Genomic DNA, 23,149 nt, shown 5'->3' with positions numbered 1-23,149 from the left:
TGGGACACTGAGCCAAACTGTCCAGCGGAAACCTTCAGAAGCTTCCAAGGAGTTCTCCGTCCAACATAAGCATTTGAAACGAACCCCATGGTGTCTGTAGTGGGGGCGGAGAAAAAAAATGAAATTGTTTTATGGAGAACGGAGACTTCTGGGGAGCAACACTAAGCAGATGCTGAGCAATATGAGAAGGTCCAAGAAAAAGGAAAATGTCGATGTGCCCACTTCGCAAAATCCACGTGTCAGATAACCAGTTGGGGGCTCACAATGTCCTAAACACAAAATCTAGTTAAATAAGCCGCTTCCAGAACATCTTATGAACTGCTGAGGAGTGCGCATACAACACACACGTATCTCTCATATCCATGTACCCCTATATAGCGCCTTTCTTCTTATTAATGTTTCATAGATAAACAATCTGCAAAATCATTTCTATCTGTCGTCTCTATACTGGCACCCCACCTGTGGTTTCTTCCTGCCTTTTGCCCACTACTTCCATGACAGCCCCCTCATTCCCAAATTGGATTAAGGAATTTTAAAAATCAATCTGTCCATCATATACCGCTTTTTATTTCTATCTGTTTTCATAAAGTACGTTTTCTGCACTTGTATTATTTGTAAGACCTTCCATACGTAGACAGCGCTTTCATTTCTAGCCGTCATACAGTGTTTTCATATCCAAAAATCTAATACGTTTATATACAGGATGCCGCCTTTCATTCTAAACGTCTTCTTTACATCTATATGGTGTCTTTCACCTCTCTGCTGTAGAGAGCACCTTGTGTAGATAATGTATACCGCGCTTCATTTCTGTCTGCCCTCGTTATGTCTATTGATGTACTGTATTTCATATTTAGATTTCTATTGTATATAAAGTCTTCTTTACTTTAATATCACGCCACTATCTGTCTATTATATAGTTCCATTCCTGTCTGTCTGTTGTAAAAAGTTCCATAAAACACGGAAAGAGATTTGGGGACAGGCGGCCGTAGACTTGAGTTTGGCTGCCAAGTCAGTGATACGGGTTTTCAGTCCTGAACAAGAACAATGTAAACGGGCAAACATGGTGGTTTAATAGTGGGAAACGGGAAATGAGGTCATCAGACAGGAACAGGAAGTGATGTCATTGGACCCCAGCGGAATTTCCCATGAGCAGTCTGTCAATGAAAAAGAGCAAGGATTGGTGCGCTCTGCCATCCGCTGGTTTGGCGAGGAATTACCATCTTGTGAGCCTTTTAGCTGCTCCCTATGTGCACACATGTGACTCTATCTATCTATTATATAGCGCCTTTCACGATCTATCTATCTATCTATCTATCTATCTATCTATCTATCTATCTATCTATCTATCTATCTATCTATCTATCTATCTATCTATCTATCTATCTACAGTATGTAGAATCCTTTATGTTTTCTACATTTAGTTCTTTTCATTACTGCCTTCTTTCTGTCTATATAGTGCCTTTCACATTTAGCTCTCCATTTAGTATTTATTTTATTGTATATAATGTCTTCTTTATTTTTTTATTAAGTGCTTTTCATTTCTACCCACCTTCTTTACACTGGCCCCCCATTCAAGGTTTTTTCTTGTCATTTGCCAGCTGCTTTTTTGATCTCCTGCCCCCTCACCCCTGTTTCTTGTGACCCTGAAAAGGGTTTATCAGTTTTGCGAATCTCTCTAACTCTTTCTCTTTTTCTCTTTCTTTCTCTCTTTCTCTCTCATATAGTACCTTTAATTTTTCTTTAATCTTTTTTTAATATAGTGCCTTTTCTAGCTCTCTCTGTTTCATAGATGTGACTTGTCACCGTTATAGCGTCCCCTTTCATATCTGTCTTTCTATTGTTTGTAGTGCTTTTCATTTCTGTTGCCTTTATGCTGGTGCCCACCCAGAGTTTTTCCCGGCTGTGCCCCCTCTGGTTCTAGAGTGGCCCATACTCGCCCACACCCCTTTCTCCTCGTGACCCCAAACTAGATTAAGCGACTTTAGGACAGACCACCTTTCATTTCTACCAGCTTCATTTTTGCCAGCTCCAGGTTTTGTACCCGATGGCACCAGGCTGGGCCTTAGACTGGATAAGCGGGTTAGAAAGCCCACTGGGTGGGTGGTAGTTTTTTTTTTTTTTTTTTTCATCGATTTATGAACGTTTGCCCGTTGCTGCTGTGCCCGCTCGCTCGCTCCTCTTGTTTTCCTGATTGTCCTCCATGGCTGAACGCACTCACGCTTGGCCGCCTGCCTGATTCCGATGGCTGCCGCTCTGTTTCAGCAGCAGCACTCGCCCCTGAGGATGGCCGGTCAGCCGCGTACGTTCCAGGATGACCCGGGAGACGTGACACTGGAATCAAATCTGCGTTGTCCGTTACATTCCTCCAGGGGGGGGAGGGGGGGGGGGGGTCTCCAATTGATTCCATTTTCAAATCTGGCAAGAAAAAGCAAGCGGTGCGAGCCGCCCTGTGCAGGGATCAGTGTTCGGCGACAATGGGAGACGCCATTGAGAGTCTTGTCACATCCATCACGGCGGGCCTGAATGGAGGGAATTGTGCCAGTGAATAGCGGACTGAGCCAAAGGACAGACCTGGGAGTGGCGAGGTGGCCTATTCAAGTGTGGGGACCTTGAAGGGGGCCACAGGGCTGAGGCGTTGGAGCGCAGCTCGGCCGTTTCATTTTAATCAGCCGTATCGCCCGACACCATTGTGCGAAATCTTGTGAGGAGCTTAAGGACAGAAACAAAAAAAAAAAACAGAAAGAAAAGCCAAGGGTGGAATTGCAGGGGAAATATTTGCATCAACTGTCACCAAGCGCATGTCGTCATCGGGACAAGCTGTGCTCGGTCTCAGAGGGGCCATTAAGGCATTTCTGAAATGACTAACCCCGAAATAATTTGGGATTTTTAAGAGTGTCTCAACAGGAATGACGGCTTGAGATTTACACTTTACTGGAATGAGCGCGGGGCCGGGTGGGAATGGGTCAGTCCGGGGGGGGGGGTGGGAGTGGGTGGACAAGACGAGGGCACACAGCAGGGACAGAAGGGACATCGGGGGAGAAGGACAGACGAGTAGAGGAGGAAGAGGAGCAACACAGACAAGAAGACACAAGGCAGACAAAGAGAGGAAGAGGAGCAGTGAAGGAGAGAGGAGGCACACAGGAAGAAGATTAAACAGGGAAAGAGTCCCAGGAACAGAGGGCTGGTCAGCTAAGGCAACTGGAAGAATAGGAGGGACAAGGACAGAAATGAAGGAAGAGGAAGAGCAATGGACCAAGAGGACTGTAGTAAGGGAGGCACCGTGGACGAAGAGAGCTGATATAAGAGAAGAGACATGGAGGAAGAAGAGGGATGAGGCAGCTGGAGGAAGAGGGACGGACAAGGACAGAAGAAACGGAAAGAAGGCAAGTTGCTGTGGAGAAAGAGAACAGGAGGAAGAGCATAACAGAGTGGCGAGGCTAGTGAAATATGGGACAGGGAGGGACAGGGGCCAAGAGGAGCGTAGTGACAGTAGTACCCTGAACAAAGAACGCTGGATTGAGAACTGATGAACACGGTGTGGACCACAGCAGCTGGAGGAAGAGGAGGAACAAGGACTGAAATGATGGAAGAGGAAGAGCAATGGACCAAGAGGACTGTAGTAAGAGAGGCACCATGGAGACATTTAGAATACATCTCTGTCACCCAGAAGATGAGTGCAAAGTCAAAGCTGTCCGGAGGAGTCGGATAAAATACCAAAGCCCAGAAAATGCAGTGTGATCTTGAAATCAGAGACCGGGGGGCACCTGACTGGAGGTCTTCACTTGGGCAGGAAGCACAACCCCCGCCATTAATTGTCATCAAATGACTGTAGTGTGACACCCTGAGAGAAGGGGCCACTCGGAAAGGCGTGACAGGGCGGAGTTTCAGTGCCACTCCCATCACACTGATGCTGCAGTAGACCCTGGCAGGCGGAGCTGGGGGACAATTACAGATGGGAGGAGTGTCTAGGGGGTGGGGCTTGAGTGCCCCTCCCATCATGTGGGTGCAGCATAGCAACACTGAGAGGAGGTGGTGGGGGAAATTAAAGAAGGAGTGGCTAAGGGGGGGCGGAGCTCCAGCCAAGGCCTATCATGGAGGAAGGACATGCAGAGGGGAAACGGGAGTAAGAGGATCACAAGTGAATGTGGAGCTGTAAAGAGACGCTGGAGAGATGTAAACGAGAAGACGAGCATCATGGACAAGTAAAAAAAAAATAGTCGGAGAAGATCCCAAGATGGAGAGAACCGGAGGAATACAAGAAGAACGATTATGGTGAAACCGAAAGAAGGGCAAACAGTAGAACCTGAGGTAGCAAAGCACCCGAATCAGAAAGTGTTTGTTTAGCTTGACCTTTGTGGAATCCTCCCAATCGCCATGTCTGGTTGATCTTTTTTGTTCTGCATCATCAGGAAGAGCGCTATGTGGAGCTGAAATCAAATTAAAATGTCAGAAAGTGATGATGTATACATTAGTATACCATATTGAATGGTGGGGAGGTCTGGGGGGCTTGGGCTCAGCATGTGTGCTATAGAAGACTAGAGTGCCAGTTAGGCAGGGGTCTCTCTTAAACATCTCCAGGCAGGCTGGTCAGCCTTAACTTGCAGATTGAAGGGCACCACGGGGAGGACCACAAGAACACTTGTGTCATTTTAGTGGTCCTCAGTGTGTGACGCAGTTTCCAGGATGGTCTGCTGCCCAGTCTGGGCTTGGGTTTGGCTGCTCTGGCCAGTAAAGGGCATCTTGGGACCCCGAAGCCTCAGCACAACTACACAAACACCAATCACGACTTCAAACCTTTTAGTATCTTCAATACACAATTTCCTTCAAGTCATAATTTCTTCCTTTTTCTCCCAAACCTCTTCCAGCAAGTGTCGTCCTCCTCCTCCTCCTCTCATCTGTGAATCTCCAAATGATAAAGCGAGACCCCTTGTGAAGGCAGATGGTCCCTGCAGATCCTTGGTGTCAACCATGGAACCCAAGAGAGTTGCCCAACAGGACTGCGGTTCCCAGTATTCCCTGTGTGTGTGTGTGTGTTGGTGGGGGTGCACCATTCCAGTGTCACTGCCTCCTAGTGTATCGGGGAAGCATTACAGTCCTGGATGGCTGTCTCCCTCTGTCCCTTCATCGTACAGCCCCGTCCAGGAAAGGCAGCGAGCGCCTCCATCCCAGCAGGACCATTGGTCCAGTGTCACGTCCCCTTGTATTGTCTACCTGATGCCTCAGGGAGCACCTGATAACCCCATTAAGGGGCCTTCAATAAACAAATGTGTGTGTGTGTGTGGGTGGGTGACCTGAGCGACTCGAACTAAACTGCCCAGCTGTCTGTGTAATGTTGGGTTTTCGGTGGCATTTGTATGTCACTGTCCTGTGTGCCCACCGCCACTCTCCTCTAAGGGCTCAGCTGTCCAGTGCTGCTCAGATTCCTCCACTGTGCAGTGTGTGTGTGTGTGTTTGTGACTGGGTGGGGACTGTTTTGGCCCCCATGTGTGTGATGATTTCATCCTGTCCTCTTGTCACCGAAGGATTGGTGTCCCCACCCTGTGACCCGAAGTGGAGATTGAAGGGTGGATAGGAGGCCTTGGAAATGTGTGTGTGTGTGTGTGTTAACACATTTGTGTGACTATGTGAGTACTCACTTGAGTGTGTGATGTATGTGTGAGTGTAGGTGCTCACAGTGATGTATGGGAGTGTGTGTGTGTGTGTATGAGCATGTTCAAATATCTGTGTGTGTCAGCTCTCAAATGTATTTTCTGCCCCTTAAACCCCCCAGCTCCATGATGCCCACTTTCTCTGCCTTGGCAGCGCAGGAGGCCTTATGTTTGGCACAGAGGTGGTGAGACTTTGGGCCTGCCAGTTTTACAAGAGCATTATGGGTGGAGGGGGGGGTGGTCCCGCGTGGTCCCGCTTGTTTTCCTGTTGCAGAGGGGTCGGCTGGGTGTCCATTAAGGGTCTGCCCTTGGGGTCCTCACCTTCGCTTTAATTACCTGTTGTCTGGCATCTTGGGCCAGGGGGGGAGGGGAGAGGAAAGAAGGGGGGTGGGGGGGTGGCCAGCATTCCCAAACATAACGGCAGCTCTCAGCTTTGCTTTGTTTCCTAGGCAACGGAGTGGGGCCCAGACGAAGAGACCAGGAGGTCCTGTCAGAGTAAAGGGAAGACTGAGGTAACGTGGAGTTGAGAAATCCCTCTGTGCAGCAAAGAAAACAAAGAAGCCAAGCGGGCACCGGCCAAAGATAAAACCAAAACAAATGTGCTGCTGCTTCTGCTGATGGTGCCCCCCCCACCCCCCCAAATCTAAGCACCATTTCTTAGAAATGAGTCGGGCCAGGGTGAGGTGACCTGAAGGTCTCGGCCGCTGCCAGCCCACTCCTCCATTGATCCAAAGCCCACATTTCTTTTTCTCTCCCCTCACTCCCTTTATTGGGTGGCACCGTGGCGCCCTGCTGCTTCATGGATTGACCTCCCATGGGTTCATATCCCATGCTCGGTGGATGTCTATGTGGAGTCTGCATGTTCTCTCTTTGTCTTTGTGGGTTTTCCTCCCATGTCCACAAAGATGTGCTGTTTAAAGTGATGTGTGGTTCCAGTTTGGCCCTGAGACTGGCATCCTGCTGTTTTCTGCCCTGCACCCAGGACTGCTGGCATGGAGTTGGAGTCCCAGAGTCTGAGGATGCTGATGATGTTGTTGCCGATTCCCTCATCACTTCTGCTAAGTCACCTGACAGCAAGTAACTCACCCCTCATTTAGAATTCATCTTGGAACCATCTGACCAGCCCACCCCCTCTTACTGTCCAAGTATCTTCTGCCACAAGAGGGCACCACTGAGTACCATTAGATCATGCAGTGTTGGCCTCCCATCTGGGATGAGGCAGCACCATCCACCAGTGCACTGGGCCGACTGAACACAGCCTCCGTTTTTTATATAGCGCCTTTCTGAATCAAACGTTGACCACCTTTCTGTGCCAAATGCCATCAGCTTTACACTTTTATATTTTACATCTGGTGCCCTGGCAATCAGGTGGCTCACTCAATCCCACATTGAACTGGCATCCTTGGCACCTTGAGTCCAGTGCCATGGTCAGTAGGCCACACTGTGCTGGTATCACTTGCTGTAACCGTCCCCCCCTGCTCTCCGTCCTTGACTTCTCAATGGATGCTGCTGACTTGCCACTTCTGATTGGCACCTCCTCGCCACCACCTGATGCCAGTCTTTGACGATCATTTTGAGCTTTGCCTCTTCCATGGAAGGGCTACTTGTTGAAATGAATTGGCTGCTGTGCGACGGCTTTGAATTTGATCTTTTCTTTCTTTTTTGTTTTTGCAGATGGAATGCCAGAATTACATCCGGGTTCTGCTCATCAATGGCAAAAAAGTGTTCACTTGTGGCACCAATGCCTTTCTACCAGTTTGCACCTCCAGACAGGTCAGAAAGCTCTTCACTGTCTAACTGTGGCGCGGTGGGTAGAGCCACTGTCTTGGTATTCCCAAGTCCTGGGTTCAAACCCCAGTCTGCGTGGTGTTTCCATGTTCTCCTGTGTTCCCAGGTGGTCCAGTTTTCTTCCCACATCACAAATACATGCAGGTTAGGGTGACTGGCATAGTAAAACTGGACCAAGTGTGCGTAACAATGAATAGACTGGTGTCATGTCTGCGGTGTCTGCCTCCCTTTCACCAATCACCGCTGAGATGAGCTCTGTCTCCCCATGATCCAAAATGCTAATAAGTAGTTTTCCCCTCTGGGTGAGTTAAGCCGACCTAGACATGACTGAACTGGACTGGGAGGGTTTTAGAAAAGGATTCATGGATAATGACACTGTGGAGGACACAAGCGTTAGTTGAAAATCCTTCTGATCTCCTCAAACCAGAGCCTTGTTGCCATTCAGATGTTCAGAATTCTGTTGTGAACAGGGAGATCATCCTTTGAATGTATGCTCTGCATTTAGCCGAGCGTCATCTCTCCGGTTCTACTGGATTGGAACAGAAAGATGGAGGTCATCTCGGTGGAATAGGCACAACTTGAAAGTCCTATTGGGACCCCGATGCTGGAGACTCTGGACAGCGAGCTGCACAGAAGGTCCTGCTTCCACCATGACGTGCTGCCGGGCACTTTCCATCCACCCACTTTTATAAAGCTTGTGTGGTGGGGGCACAGCAGTGAACAAAAGCCAAGAACTATCCCTGGATGACACCCCAGACAGTCACAGGTCATTGCCTATCACACCAGACCAGTTTAGATTAGACGTCAGCTAAAGTTCTTCCATTTATTTTTTCCAAACCCACTTATTCCAATACAGTGCAATGTTATGGAGTATGAGGCCAATACCAAAGCCTGTGTGGGACGCCAGTCCATCACGGGTCACCCTTAGTCAAGTTGGGCCACTTCAGATTAGCTGATCAGAAGTCGTCATCCATTCACTTTTCCAGAATTTTTTGAGTCATGGGAACCAGAACCAATCCCAGTGGCAGTCAACCGAAACTGGAGACGTAATGGCAGTCCACCAGGGGTCTCTCTTAATCACATCAGGAGCCATGATTTGAGAGCCATGAGGCAGATGCAGTATCCACTGTGCCACCATGACGTGTTAGCCTTGGCATGTTTTCCTTTCCCTATTGGCCCGCCATCTCATTTTAAATATATGATCCTGCCATACTGATAAAGGTGAAGGTTCACTTTGGCGCAGGATGCACATCACAAAATGTCATAACTGATACTTTGATAACGGAATTCCCCGATGTGTGTTAAGGAAGATGCCAGTCTCGGCAGGGTGGAAATTGGCTACTGCAGTTGAGGAGGCCTCATCACTGGTACTCCTCTTCTCTTTGCATTTGCTCCATAAACATTTTTTTTCCTCTTTTACACAGGTTGGAAACCTGAGCAAGGTGATCGACAAGATCAACGGCGTGGCACGGTGTCCGTATGACCCGCGGCACAACTCCACGGCAGTGGTAACATCACGAGGGGAGCTGTATGCTGCAACTGTCATCGACTTCTCAGGAAGAGACCCCGTCATCTACCGCAGCCTAGGGAACATGCCTCCTCTGCGCACGGCCCAGTACAACTCCAAATGGCTGAACGGTAAGCGGACCACCAGGCGTCCAAGGATGAGGGTGCAGCCTATGGACAGATTATACACCGAGCACTGGCAGGGGAGCTGAATGTTATTGGGGCGTAACCTAGTAAACAACCCTAAATGGGACGCAAGCCCAGATTATGTACCGGGTATACTGCACATGTCCCAGGACCCCTGACATCAGAGGGGTTATCTTGGGGGCCAGTAAGTTCTCAGACTGCCTCATCCATGTTCAGTAAATTTCAGCATATCACTATTGTAATAAAAATATGCCCAGATGGGACACCTGGCACAAGTCTGAGGGATTATCGGGGTCCTGACTATAGTCTGCTTTTAAAGAGTAGACGAGGATTTGGACTTAAAAGCAAATAAATTAAAGACATCTGAAAAAAAAAAAAACATAAAAGCTTTTGCCAACTGCTTGAGGGGCCTTGAAGACAATTGTACCCAGGGAGGTCCAGGTCTGCCCAGGGCATGGCAGGGCACTCATACACTTAGGTCTGCACTCATTCATACCAGTGCCAGTTTAAAATCCCCAATTGGCCGAGGAGTACACAGACACAAGGAGAACACGCAAAGGCCGTCTGGGCATTGACCACACTATGAGAGCTGTGATGCCACTGCCAGTCTTAAACTGGCACCCAAGGAGGATTTCATTTTGTCACCCTTTTTTTTTGCTTTAGAAGTGTCACTGACACTTAGTGTTCACCTACACTGGCCTTTCGAGACCACTCTCACTTGGGCATGTCTGATGCCCCTGTGCCAGCCGGGCAAGCTGTCACATTATAAATTTAGAGAGAGTCTTATATAGGACTCTGTGTGTCTTTTTTTTTTTTTGGAAGATCGCATCACATCCTCTGCAGTTCTTCTTCTTCTTCTTCTTCTTCTTCTTCTTCTTTCGGCTGCTCCTGTTAGGGGTCACCCCAGCGGATCATCTTGTTCCATATCTTCCTGTCCTTGTCATCTTGCTCTGTCACACCCATCACCTTCATCTCCTCTCTCACCACATCCATAAACCTTCTCTTAGGCCTTCCTCTTCTCCTCTTGCCTGGCAGCTCTAACCTTAGCAATAATTTGGGAAGCAGCCATTGGTCCATTTCTAATTCCATTTAAAGCAGTTCAGTGGCCTTGGATCTTTTAGGCCTTGGACCTTTTTCAGAGTTGGTAGGCCTAACCGATGTCATGTAGCTGTGGACCCATCCCAGCCATCGGTCCATTCGCACGTTTCTAATAACATTTATTCCAGTTCAGAGTTTGGGAGGCCCTTGGATGAGTAATGCTCCTCGGTGTTTCTGCCAGTCTCTCCCTCACACTCGTTCTCATGTGCCATCTGCCCTGTCATTGTCCTGACATTCTTACCATGGTGACCCAGCAGGTTTGAATTCAGTGACCGTATTTTTGAAAGCCCAGTCTACTGCCCCCAAATGGCTGTTATCTTCTCAGCCTGGAGTGGAAAGGTGGTCCCCCCGCCTATCTCTCTGTTTTCCAGCCTTAACCTCTTGAATGGAGGGAGTTCTTCTGGTGGTTTCCACGTTTTTCACCACTCCCTGTACTCCTGGGTTTGGCACTAAAGGGCACTTGAACAGTAGACGGCACATTCTGAAGCCATCAGAGGCAGGTTGGTAGTGGGCAAGTGCATGAACCAATCCCTCCAGCTGGACTGGGACTTGAACCCCTGTGGGGAAGTCTAGAATGAAACTTTTTTCCTTTGTGTTTTGTTCATTTACCACTTTGCGTTTCTCATCCCTTCTTTCAGAATTTGATGTTTTTCCCCTTTCCAGTCACTGGAGGTTACACTAGCAGCTGCACCACATAAAACGTTCAACGACTGGCAGGCGGGCACAAGTTGTATCATCCATTAATTTCATCGCCTTTATTAAGGTGCCAGTAGAGAAGTAAATTAGCAAAGTCAGCAGCTGCCCGTGCCAATGCCCGTTCAATATGTGACTGAGATTGAGTGCCCAAGTAGAGGAGTGTAGCAGACGGCGGCGTGGCAGAGTTTATACCTGGGAGGCTCGTCTCTAGGTCTCACCCTGGACTGCGCAGATTCTGGAGCCGGCAGACAGACCCCAGGGAAAAGGTGAGGGGCCGAGCAGGCGGGTCGGTCCGCTCGCCACAAAGCCGGCCATGGTCTCGAAGAGAGGCACGTGTGTCGACTGACTCGGGGCCGTCCCTGCGCACTTGTTTATTTAAGCAGGACTTCGTTTCCTTTTCTTTATTTTTCCAGCCTTTGGTAAAGAAACAGGCGGCAAGTTGGTTCATTAAGGCGCATTTGTGCCGGAGCCATGAATGCCTGTTTTGTCACCAGGGCTTTAAAAAAACACACAGGTTTGATATCGGGATGAAATGAAGTGGCGCAGTGTGGCCTCGTGCACGCCGCTGCTCAAATCCTGAATCGGGAGAAATGAATGAATCAGTGGGTGGATGGTTGTGATGGCAGCTCTGGTGGCACAGCGGTGCAATTGACTCATTTCTTTGGGCCGCATTGTCATTTGTATCCACGCCTGTTTAAAAGGAGGGCAATTAAGGGAGCTGACTGAAAGAGCACTAATGGGAGCGAAGAAAGCCAGGAGAGAGACGTGGAGGGGGACCCCTGTGACGCTGAAAACACGACCTGGGTGGCTCCTTTGGCTAGGCGCTGTGTGCCGCCCTCTACTGGCCTGGAGGTGTTCTGGGCTCCTGTCAGCCTCCCTCACTCTTATTGCCTCCAAGTGGAGGATCGGACCGATGACCCTGCAAGTGTCCCTCACGGGCCTGTGCTCTTGAAAGCCATTTATGCTGCCCCCTACTGACCGGGAAATCCTGTGTCCTCTTGCCAGCCTCCCTCACTCTGGCTGTCTTCAAGTGCAGGACACTGCCATCAATGACTTGCCCTATGGTGGTCTCTCCTCTCTTCCTCTGCTAACCCTACAGGATGATTTGTTTTCCAGGGCTGGTTATACTGTACTGCCTCTGTTGCCCTGAGGATCTCCTTTCCTCACCCTTATGTTCTTCACGTGTAGGGTTAGCTGCATCAACCAATGCCATGGATGACTTGAATTATTGTTGTCCAGACTCTCTTATTCTGTAGATAGGGACATTTGGGTCAGTCATGCTGCCCCCTAGTGGCCTGGAGATTTTCTCTTTTCTCCTGCCAGCCACCCATATTCTCATTCACTGTAAGTGGAGGGTCAGGCCCCTGGGGTACTCATGCGGCCTTTCTTACTCAGATGATCCTGCAGGTGTCACTTATGGAACGGTTACCCTTGAGGGCCCTCTATTGGTCTGAAGGTCTTCGGTCCTCCTGCTAGCCTCCCTGACTATTGTTCTCACGTATGGCGTACCCTGAATGATTGCCCCATAATCGTCCTGTTTCTCTTTAATTCCAGTTTGCTGCCCCTAGTGTTTCTTGTCCTGTATTCTCTCCTTTTTCTTGGTGAACTGTCTGCTGCCGTATAGTCACTGGCAGCTGGCACTAAACTGGCACTAAATCAGTGCAGTGCAGGTTAAAAAGCAGGAGATCAAAAAATGAGAGCCTGCAATATAAAGCAAAGAAGCCCTAATAACTGGTACAAGATTCGCTTTAGCTAGCGCTACTTGGGACCTTCACTTTGTGGTTGTTGATTACTTTGGCACAAGGCGAAGTCACAACGGGCACCCTTAACCTGTAATGGAAATGATAAAAGTGAAACCTGTCCAGATGCCAGCATTTTGCCAATGTCTGCTTGGTCTGTTAAAGGCCCCTTCAACCTCCCTGATCATTTACATGAGCGGACACGATGAAGAGGCATTAGGCCAATCACAGGGGTCAATGACAAATCAAGGAGGTAGACAGTCTGCTGTCCCTTAAACAAGTGGCAGGAGAGGTGACCCCCAGCCACAGGCTGTTCAGATTGTGTTTTTGTCTTGTTAGATTTTTGTAACGTTTGTCATTTCCCCGTCCCCTGTCCCCTTGTCTGTTGACATTGATGGTAAGGCTGGTACTTTTTCCCTTCTTTTGGTCCCCTTGATTTCCCCATTTGTGTAATCTGAAGAGCCCACCTGTACATATACAGCAGTCCATCTGATTGCCTCCCTTTGTTACTGAGCCATCAGCCATTTCTCGCTCTTTCTGTTCAGCTCCTCTTCCTCCCTCTTCCTCCCTCTTATGTTGTTACCTTGGCTTTTCGCTTTTTATTTTCTGGGCTTCAGATTTCCATGTTTTGTCTCCTTACTTTGTAGATTTTTTTGGTTGTTTTCCTTATGGTAATGTTGTTGTTAAATCCTATTGTTGTTATTTTTGTATATTTTTGTTTTGGGTTTTCAATGACGCTGTTATCATTTTATGCTAATTCTGTTCCTTGTCCTTTGTATATTGAGCCTAAAGGAAAGGGTCTCCCGAGACCTATTCTGAGCATTTAGGCCATAGGCCCTTTTTGAGTGCGTAGGCCCAGGCCCTTGTTGTAGAGTTTAGGAGTTGGGCCTTTTCTAGAGTTGGTAGGTCTTAACCCAGCCACAGGTATCTACCACAACTGAGACGATGACAGACATTTTATGTATTGATTTCTTTTGTATTTTTTATGACACAAGTGTTTAATGAGACGTGACCCTGAACTAACTAACAACTTGTTCCATTTCTCTTCAGAGCCCAACTTTATCTCTGCATATGACATCGGTCTCTTCACTTACTTCTTCCTACGAGAGAACGCAGTCGAACACGACTGTGGCAAGACTGTCTACTCCCGTGTGGCCCGGGTCTGCAAAAACGACATCGGTGGAAGGTTCCTGCTGGAGGACACGTGGACAACGTTCATGAAGGCCCGACTGAATTGCTCCCGCTCTGGTGAAATCCCATTCTACTACAACGAGCTGCAGAGCACCTTCCACCTTCCCGAGCAGGACCTCATCTATGGCATCTTCACCACCAACGTGTGAGCCCCTCTAATACGGTTTCCATGTACCAGTGCCAGTCTTTTAGTCTTTTATTTGTGCTTTGTGTTTATCAGGACTATCTGTGCCAAATTTAAATCCATGACAAGGGTATTTGTTGCATTTCCGTGTATTTTACACCTGGGATTTCATTGAAATTTGGCTGAGATCTTCTTCCTCTTATTTCGGCTGCTCCCGTTAGGGGTCTCCACAGCGGATCATCTTCTTCCATATCTTAACTGGTATGGAAATTTGTATCGTTGTCCGCATATTGATTTGGCAAAATTTTACACCGGATGCCCTTCCTGACGTAACCCTCCCCATTTATCAGTGCTTTGGACCGGCACGAAGAAACACACTGGTTTGAGCATCCCCTGTGGCTGGGTTTGAAATTTGGCAGAGATAATCCTCCATAATGACCAACCAGATGTCAGATCTAATCGAACCAAACACATTGTTCCAAGTTCCTTAATGGTGTGTTTGGGTTTCTAACATAGAATTCTCAAAACCAAGGTGGCACAGGGACAGAGGTGACCCTGACAGCGCTGGATAGCACGGGATGCCAGTCCATTGCAGGGCCCACACACACACACACTGGGGAGAACATGGGAGAAAGGGGGGTGAGAGGGACCCAACAGATACAGGCAGAACATGCAGACTCTGTGTAAATGACAGCTGGGCATGGAACTTGAACCCAGGATGCTGGGAGGACCTTTGCAGACATGGGGAGAACATACAAACTCCGAATAGACCTGTCTAGGCAAAGGGTTTGAATCCAACCAGCACGCTACATCCAGGAGGCTTCATCCAACTACTGCACCACTGTGCTGCACCACTGTGCTGCTGTTTTCTTAAGAACTCTACCATGCGGTTTGGATAGTGGGGGCTGGAGGTATTTCTGTGTTGTTGCTCCTGTTTGCCAGATGGGGGTGCTGTGGCGTAACTGGAGCTGAGCTGAAGCCCATAAGTGGTTTGTTTGGACCCTGACTCTGTGTGTCTGTCTGTGTGACAGTGCAGCGCCCTCTTCAGTGCTTTAGTGGCAGTCCCATTCATTATTTAGGAGAGTTACTGTCTGTTCACGGTTACTGCCATTATATATTTTTCTGGTTGGGCATTTCCTTGGCCATGACAGACAGACATGAACGATAATTTATGAATTAATTTTAGTTGTAACCTTCCCAGATGCTTACATTTTGTCAGCTTTAACAACAAAAATGGTGTCGGTTTGGTCTGTAGAAGACCCCTTCAACCTTCCCGATAATTCAGGTGAGTGGGCACCATGAAGCGTATCTCAGTACACTTGAGACATGAAGAGAATTGCACGGGTGTGTGACACAGTGATGTGCTGGGCAGAGTGCCATCACTTAAACGTGTGGTTGGAGAGTTGACCCCCAGTCAGGGGCTGTTAAGATGGTGTGTTTGTCTGGTTCTCTTTGCTTGTACTTGTCTCCCGTTCCCTTGTCTGTTTGCTGTGTACATTGATTGTAATGTCGGTCATTTTGCCCTCCTTCTGCTCCCCACCATCTCTCATATTTGTGTAACCTGAAGAACCCAACATACAGCAATACAATACTATTTATTTTTGTAAAGCCCAAAAATCACACAAGAAGTGCCACAGTGGGCTTTAACAGGCACTGACAGCCCCCACCGCCTTAACTCTCTAAGAAGACAAGAAAAAACTGAAGAAAATGGAAGAAACCTCCGGAAAGGGAATTCAGAGAGAGAGCGACCCCTTTCCAGGTAGGTTGGGCGTGCAGTGGGGGTCAAAAAGCAGGGGGTCAATACAATACAATACACAGAACAGAACACCAGTCATCCTCAATACAATATAAAAATAAAAATATCACAAGTACGGAGCAGAATTTAACAGTAGATGATATCCCAAATCCCACGTGACCACCTCACTTCTTGGCTGAGCCATTAGCTGTTCCTCACTCCTGCTGCTCGACTGCTCTCTGCGCCTCCTCCTCCATCTTCATATTCTTTACAATATTTGGATTGTTACCTCGGCTCTCAGCTCTCTGTTGTGGTTTTATCAGGGGTCCCTTCCAGGGCCTTCAGATTTGTCTCCGTATTTATGGTAATGCTTTTGTGAAATCCTGTTCTCTGTTATTTCTCTATAATGTGTTTAGTTTTTCCGCTGTGCTATTGTCATTCATACTTACTCTGCCCTTTTGTATATTGAGTCTTCTTCTTAGGCCCTTTTTGAGTTTTTAGGCCCTAAACCGTTTTTTTAGCGTTGGGGTCCTAGGCTTTTTTTTACCGTATTTCGGCCCGAGGCCTTTCTTAGTATTTAGGCTTTTTTTTGTGTTTAGGCCCTGGGCCCTTCTGTTGTTTCTTAGGCCCTCTTAGGCCTTTTCTAGAAGCTGAAGACCTAATGCCTACAGCTATGGGCCCCCCCCCCCCCCCAACATTACTGATCTCTTTGCTCGTCTCCCGTTCCTTGGATTCTTCTTTTGTTAGTTTTTGGTTTATTTGGTCTTTGAAGTGTGGATTCCTAGTTTATTGGATTTGGTTTTGTTAGCACTGGATTGTTGTTCTTTTGTACTTTGCATTAATCCTTGAAGTGTTTCTTTTTATCATTTTGTAGTTGTGGTTTGTTTTTGGAGTATTTTCTTTTTTTTTTTTGGTCCCCAGGTGTGTTTTGTGTTTTCTCGTCATTATATATTTTTGTCATTTCTCCCATTCCCTTGTCTGTTTCTTGTTTTTTTTTTTAGTAGTTGTGCCCCCCTCCTGTTCCCCTTTGGTGTTCTGGTCTTCCGAAGGCCAGGCTGGTAAGAGAGGCGGGTATCCTCACCCCCCTCTGTTTTCTGGCCCCACTCCACATGGCACCTTCCTGCCCCAGTTCTGCTTTTCCAACCAGAATGATTTCCAGGATTTCGGCGTCTTTTCAGGTTTGAGGTGCGCTGCATTTAGCAGACGGGGAGGCCAGCAGCTGGGTCTCCATGCCTGCTATGGCCACTGATACGTAGTTTAGAAAACGGACTGTTGGGGTTCACGTTAGTTGAGAAAAAAAAATATTTTCTAATACGGGGGTCCAAATAGCAGATGGGGGGGCCGCTTTCCTCAATGCACTCTCAGATATGGACGTCCCCACACGTGTCACATGGCCGACTTGGGGTGCCCCGGTGATCCTTCCTGAACATCGGGAATGACATAATTAAGCTTCAGTAAATTCTTCCGGGCTATTGTCCACCTTCAGGGTCTCAATGGCTGCCACGGGATGCTGTTTAGGCCCCCGCTGCTCACTTCATGGGGTGAAATGAGCCTGGAAAAGCCTCGAGGGCACAATAGATGGGAATTTCACCGGCCAGTCGGAGCCCCTCGCTATTGTTGAGCGATTCGCCGCGCCTCTTCACACCAGCCTGCTGGGTTTTTTTTTCTCTCTCTGACAATTCCAAGTTTTTTCCTTTGCCCGTCTTTTTTCCACACATATTTTCAGGCCTTCATCTCTTTTCCCATGGGCTGCCCTCACTTTCGCTTTCTCCGTTAAATTGGCACTAATTAAGTGGATTAGTGACTTTCTCCTCTAATCTTGAAGGACTCATTAAATCCTCCGGCCTGCCTTTTATTTCTGGGCTCATGTGGCCTCGTCCTCCTTGAAGTCTTTGGACGTCTTTTAGATCAATCTGAACTTTGTCACCTGTGATGCCATATGCGATGACGGTCACCGGGTCCAAGAGCTCTGGACTTCATGCAGCCTGAAATTCCAGAAGTCCTCAGTTTGTATTCAGCATGCGGGCGCAGGTGACACTCGGGTGTCCCCTTCAGGTACCCCTCCACTTCTGGCCTGGCTGGACTTTGGGCTCAAATCCATAGATCAGGGTTCTTAAACTGTCTTGCTGTCCTTAGTGTCTTTTGAGACTCAGTCCAGGATTGGGAGAGGTGCTGCACCTTGGAGAGTCGCCGTCGACCGTCTTAGTGATTGTTGTTGTTCCCCTTGTAGACTCACTGCTGGCATCGATTGATTAAAAGGCTTGTGCCAGCCCATGGCGAGACACTGCAAACCATACGCGCCCTCTTCCCTTTAAATACGGTGGCGAGTTGTGACCCTGCCTGAGCCAGGAGCAGCATCCCGTGACCCATAATTTAAGGAACTGTGCCATAGATGAGTGGATTGTGCAGTTCCCATTGCACGCTGGCCTGTCGGACTTGTTTTAGGGTCTCCTCCAAGGTACGAGTGTGACAGAGCAGAAGAGCCCATCCACCGCACTGTGAGCTGTTGTCATGTCTCGTCCAGGCCCTTCTCCAAAGTGTTTTCCTGCCCTCTGGTCCCTGACCTCCATCTTGAGTGCACATCTTCTGATTCTTTACACAGCTAGAAGTGTCTGTTTAACCAGAAGACAGTGAAGACCGGGGGGTTGATGGGGTACCTACTTTGGCAGCATTGGCATGACAAGATCGTGGCCCCCTCTTGGATGTCAGTTCCTGTTCCTATCCTGGAGCTCTGGGGGACAAGTTGGAAACTTACCCTGGAAGGAATGCCAGCCCACGACATGGCAGAATCACACATGCCCAGTCGCCAATGAACCCATCTTTGGGGATGTGGGAGAAAAACTGGAGGTAAACCCACAGAGATACAGGGAGGACCTTCAAACTCCACGTGAGCAACAACTGGGTGCCTCTGGATCCATGAAGCTGCTGTGCCAGCCCTGTAGCAGTCATTTTAGAATAAGACAATCCACATTGTGTGTCTCCTGTATGCCAGGCAGCCCTACTGGCAGCACACGCTGGACACATCAGGTCTATCTAGAGATGGCCATCCAGTTCTCACAGCAGGGCTTCTCTCTGTAGTCCAGGCCTGAATTCAGCTTTGAGCACCAGGGATGTGGGTGGCACAGAGGTTAGCGCTGCTGCTTAGTGTTCTGAGCTCAACTCTTAAGACAGGGCCCTTGAAATAATCCAAAATGTCCTCAATCTAAAGTTAAGCTGGCCGCAGCTCGATGGCACATGGGTTCAAATCTGTGTGTTGTTTCCAGGTGCTCCCAGTGTCCTAAATGTGTCTGTGGTGCCCTGTGGTGAACTGGCATCCTGTTCAGGGTCAGGTCTTGCCTTGCATTTTCCCTGTATGCCAGGTGGGGTCAGGGTGCCAGGCAGTCTCACTGGCGGCAGTTGCTGGACACATAAGGTCCATGTAGAGATGGCTTCTTCTCGTAGTCCAAGTGTGTGGCTGGTGCAGTGACTAATGCTGCTGCCTCGCAGTTCCAGTGATCAAAGTTCAAATCTCAAGACAGAGACCATCACATATTCCAACATGTCCTTCTTGTAATGGTAAGCTGGCAGGGGTTCTGTGCTTCCTGACGTGGGTTCAAATCTCTGTGGCGCTTGCATGTTCTCCTGCTGTTCTAAATGTGCCTGTTCAGTTGGCCCAGTGATGAACGGACATCCTGTGCAGAGTTGGGTCCATCCCTGTGCTTGGCGCTGCTTATTGTGCTCTGAAGAGTGAGCTGAGCGGATAGATGGATGGATGGGCAGGCGGGTGGGCAGGAGACAGCTGGCAAATGAGCAGACGAGCGAAGTCTCGAGTGTGCGTCTCACCTTGTGCGGAGTCCTCTGCGGAGGCCCAAATTTCTTTTTTCCGCGCACCATTACCTTTGTCTTCAATGAAGAGGAGCCCATTTAACGGCGTAAAATTAAAAAGCGGACGGCTTATTTGTCACAGAAATAAACTGTAATTTAAATTTCTTCTTGGGAAATGGAGCGAGGAGCGGCTCTGTGCAGAAGGCCTCATCGAGTTAAGCACCGCCGACGGCTCATCTCCTGATCTCGCAACTTCGACATCGGAGAACCGCAGAGACCACCGGTCACCTCCAGTGACTTTGACCGACAGCGGAAGAGACGGTCGCCTGTTGGGCTTTGAACCCCCCAGGGCTGGCAATTCAAAAAGAAGACCACTACAACAACAACAACGGCTTCTTGCCTCAAAGCGGTGGGCCGGCATGGTGGCGTAGTGGTTAGTGCTGCCACCTCACAGATCCAGCATGCTGGGTGTGACTCTGGCATTCAAGTGTCCTCTGTGGGGGGTCCGTACCTTCTTCCTTCTTCACACCTTTTAGTCGCGTATCCCAAAGTCCTGCAGGTTGGCTGAGTCGGCAGTTCTAGAGTGGCCTTGTGTGGGCACGTGAAGTGTGTAAGTGTGCCAGGTGGCGGGCAGGTCTTTCTTATGGTTTTATATTGAGTTGTTTATCTCTGTCTATTGAAAGGCACCATATACTGCAATAGATAGGAAAGGTGCGGTGCGATAGAGATGAAAGGCACTATATAGCGACTGTATTGTAAAGTCACTTCTCGTCATGTATTTCTGGATCTCTGTCGATTACTGAAATTGGAAAGGCACCCTCTCATAGATATACAATGGCCTGTCTATTATATAGTGCCTTTCACACCTCTCAGTCTACCTATTGTGTAGTGCCTTGCACTGCAATGTCTGTCTATTAACATATGTGGGTAGGGCAGGGTAACATATAATATATAATAGATATGAAAGGTGCTGTGTAGTAGGTTTGAAATGGTCTGTTTAGGTGTATGAATGATATAGTGACTTTTACATCTATCTACATATCATATAGTACCTTTCACTTCAATTTATATTAATTATACAGCACCGTTTGTCTGTTACAGAAATGTAAAGGGTAAGCAAGAGAGATATGAAAGGCACTATATAGGAATGGCAGCTGTAATGATGCTGTATAATAAATGCATACATAGAAGTGTAAAATACTATAAAGTATTTTTCACTTCTATGTAAGCATTTATTATACAGCATCATTACAGCTGCCATTCCTATATAGTGCCTTTCATATATGTGTATCTCTTATATAGCACCTTGTCTATGTAACTATTTTCTCCATTTATATTGCACCATATCTGTCCACATCTGCTAATCTAATAGATAATCAGTACATTTGAAATTGTCTGTCTATAGACGTCAGTTATAAAGTGCCTCTCGCGTTTACCTGTCTGTTGTACTGCGCCATTAACCTCTACGTCTCCATCCCTTTATCTGTCTTTTCATTCTTTATGGAGCCCCTTTCGTCTCTCTCTCTGTTATGACATACAGTACGTGATATACTGTCATATCTGTTTCTTGATTTTTAAATCCACAGGAACAGTATCGCTGCCTCCGCTGTTTGTGCTTTCAACCTGAGTGCCATCACTCAGGCCTTCAACGGGCCATTCCGGTATCAGGAGAACCCGCGGTCCACCTGGCTGGCTACTCCTAATCCCATCCCCAATTTCCAGGTGAGCTCCTCTCTGTCCTCATCCAGTGACACTGCCTCATAAAATGACACAAATTTGTGATTGGACATGTGATGACCATCTGTACTGAAGAGCCGGTGTTGGACCATAACACCTGGGTGCCTCTTCACCTGCCATTCATCATATTTTAGAAAAAATGGCTCTGTACCTGCAGCACCCCCCAAAGGTTCTGTATGTGTGCTAAACACAATAAAGTGAGGTGTGCCCCCCAAGTGGCTAGCAAGCTCATCTGTAAACCACAAGGTCACAGGCTCAAGTGAGTCTGCACATCTGTTGGCACTCTGATTTGATGGGACGTGGAAAGTTACATTAATACACCAGATACTCCTTGAGATTTGGAAGTCACTTTGGAAAGCTAAATAAAACTGTTAGTTCATAGCAGTGGTTACAATAAATCACACACAAATAGGCCCAGTGACTTGTATTCATGTGTCTTTCTCACTCTGCTCTTTGAGATTTGGAAGTCACTTTGGTAAACTAAATAAAACTGTTAGTTGATAGTAGTGGCTACAATAAATCACACACAAATAGGCCCAGTTAGCTGTATTTATGTCTCTATCTCTCTCTCTCTTGTCTACTCCTAGAGATTTGGAAGTCACTTTGGGGAACTAAACAAAACTCTTCTATGTAATTTGATGTCAGTCCCTAATGTACACACAAATTGAGGCCTGGTTGATGATATTCGCATTGTGGATAGTGTTTTTTACTTCATAACTTGAGTTTTGGAAGTCACTTTGGATATCTAAATCAATTGGAGAGTTTACTCCACTACTTGAGGTTTGGAATTCACATTGGGCACCTAAAATTAAAAAAAACACCCTGTTACTTTATGCTGGTGACAGTGGTACTCATGATGAGGCCTCACATGGTGAATTTACTTCATGCCTTGTGATTTGGAAGTCACTTTGGATATCTAAATCCATTGGAGAGAGAGTTTACTCCACTACTTGAGGTTTGGAATTCACATTGGGCACATAAAATAAAATAAAAAAAAACCTGTTACTTTGTGCTGGTGACAGAGGCCTCACATGGTGAATTAACGTCATGCCTTGTGATTTGGAAGTCACTTTGGATGCCTAGTCCAACTGTTCTATTTCATTTGATGGTGGTCACTAATGCAGGTGTACAGGGAGGTCTGGTGAGATGTGATGGTTTTCTCCACTCCTTTGAGATTTGGAAGTCGCTTTGGATAACGAAATTAAAGCCTGTTATTTGATGGCAGTCACAGTGGCACCCAAGGTGAGGCCTGGTGGGTTATACACACGTAGTAGGTAGTGTCTACTTTATGGCTTGAGATGTAGAAGTCACTTTGGACACCTGACTTGTACTCTGTCATTTAATGGTGGTCACTAATGCATACGTACAGTGAAGCCTGGTGAGATGTGTTCACATCAAGGTGAGATATTTCTTGACTCCTTGATATTTGGAAGTTGCTTTGTACAAAAGTCAAAGTGTCTTATGTCATTCGATGACAGTCCCTAATGCACATACGGTGAGCCCTGGTGAGGGGTCTTCACATCATATAAAGATGGTGGGAGCTGGTGAGCTGCTGCACATTTATAGTGTTTACCCCACCGTTTGAACCTTTGCTCTTTGCTGTCCTTCTATTGGCTCATCCACATCTGGTATTTTCTGTCTTTTTAAAGTGTGGCACGGTGAATGACAGCACCCCAAACGAGAACCTCACGGAGCGCAGCCTGCAGGATGCCCAGCGCTTGTTCCTCATGAACGATGTGGTTCAGCCCATTTCCATTGACCCACTCGTCATGCAGGACAACATCCGCTTCTCCAAGCTGGTGGTTGACATCGTCCAGGGCCGGGACACGCTGTATTACGTCATGTATATTGGAACAGGTGAGCGGCCGTCTGTCCGTCATGATTGGCGTCCCGCCCTTCGCCGTCTTGCGCTGCTCACCAGCTCTCTTTGTGTTTC

General features: G+C 47.7%; 1 protein-coding gene across 2 annotated transcripts in view; it reads left to right on the top strand.

The window, feature by feature from the left end:
* sema5ba (sema domain, seven thrombospondin repeats (type 1 and type 1-like), transmembrane domain (TM) and short cytoplasmic domain, (semaphorin) 5Ba) overlaps positions 1 to 23,149 on the top strand; it is a 157,331-nt gene that overhangs the window by 110,401 nt on the left and 23,781 nt on the right. For both annotated transcript variants that reach the window (XM_028808077.2, XM_028808078.2), the window contains exons 5-10: positions 6,098 to 6,160; positions 7,323 to 7,421; positions 8,861 to 9,074; positions 13,673 to 13,958; positions 21,063 to 21,198; positions 22,863 to 23,070. In XM_028808077.2, the coding sequence (XP_028663910.1) occupies positions 6,098 to 6,160; positions 7,323 to 7,421; positions 8,861 to 9,074; positions 13,673 to 13,958; positions 21,063 to 21,198; positions 22,863 to 23,070 (1,006 nt within the window). The remainder of the gene's footprint in view (positions 1 to 6,097; positions 6,161 to 7,322; positions 7,422 to 8,860; positions 9,075 to 13,672; positions 13,959 to 21,062; positions 21,199 to 22,862; positions 23,071 to 23,149) is intronic.

Source organism: Erpetoichthys calabaricus, chromosome 8, assembly GCF_900747795.2.
Source record: "Erpetoichthys calabaricus chromosome 8, fErpCal1.3, whole genome shotgun sequence".
Classification (NCBI taxonomy): domain Eukaryota; kingdom Metazoa; phylum Chordata; class Cladistia; order Polypteriformes; family Polypteridae; genus Erpetoichthys; species Erpetoichthys calabaricus.
This window is presented reverse-complemented; position numbering and strand designations above follow the sequence as displayed.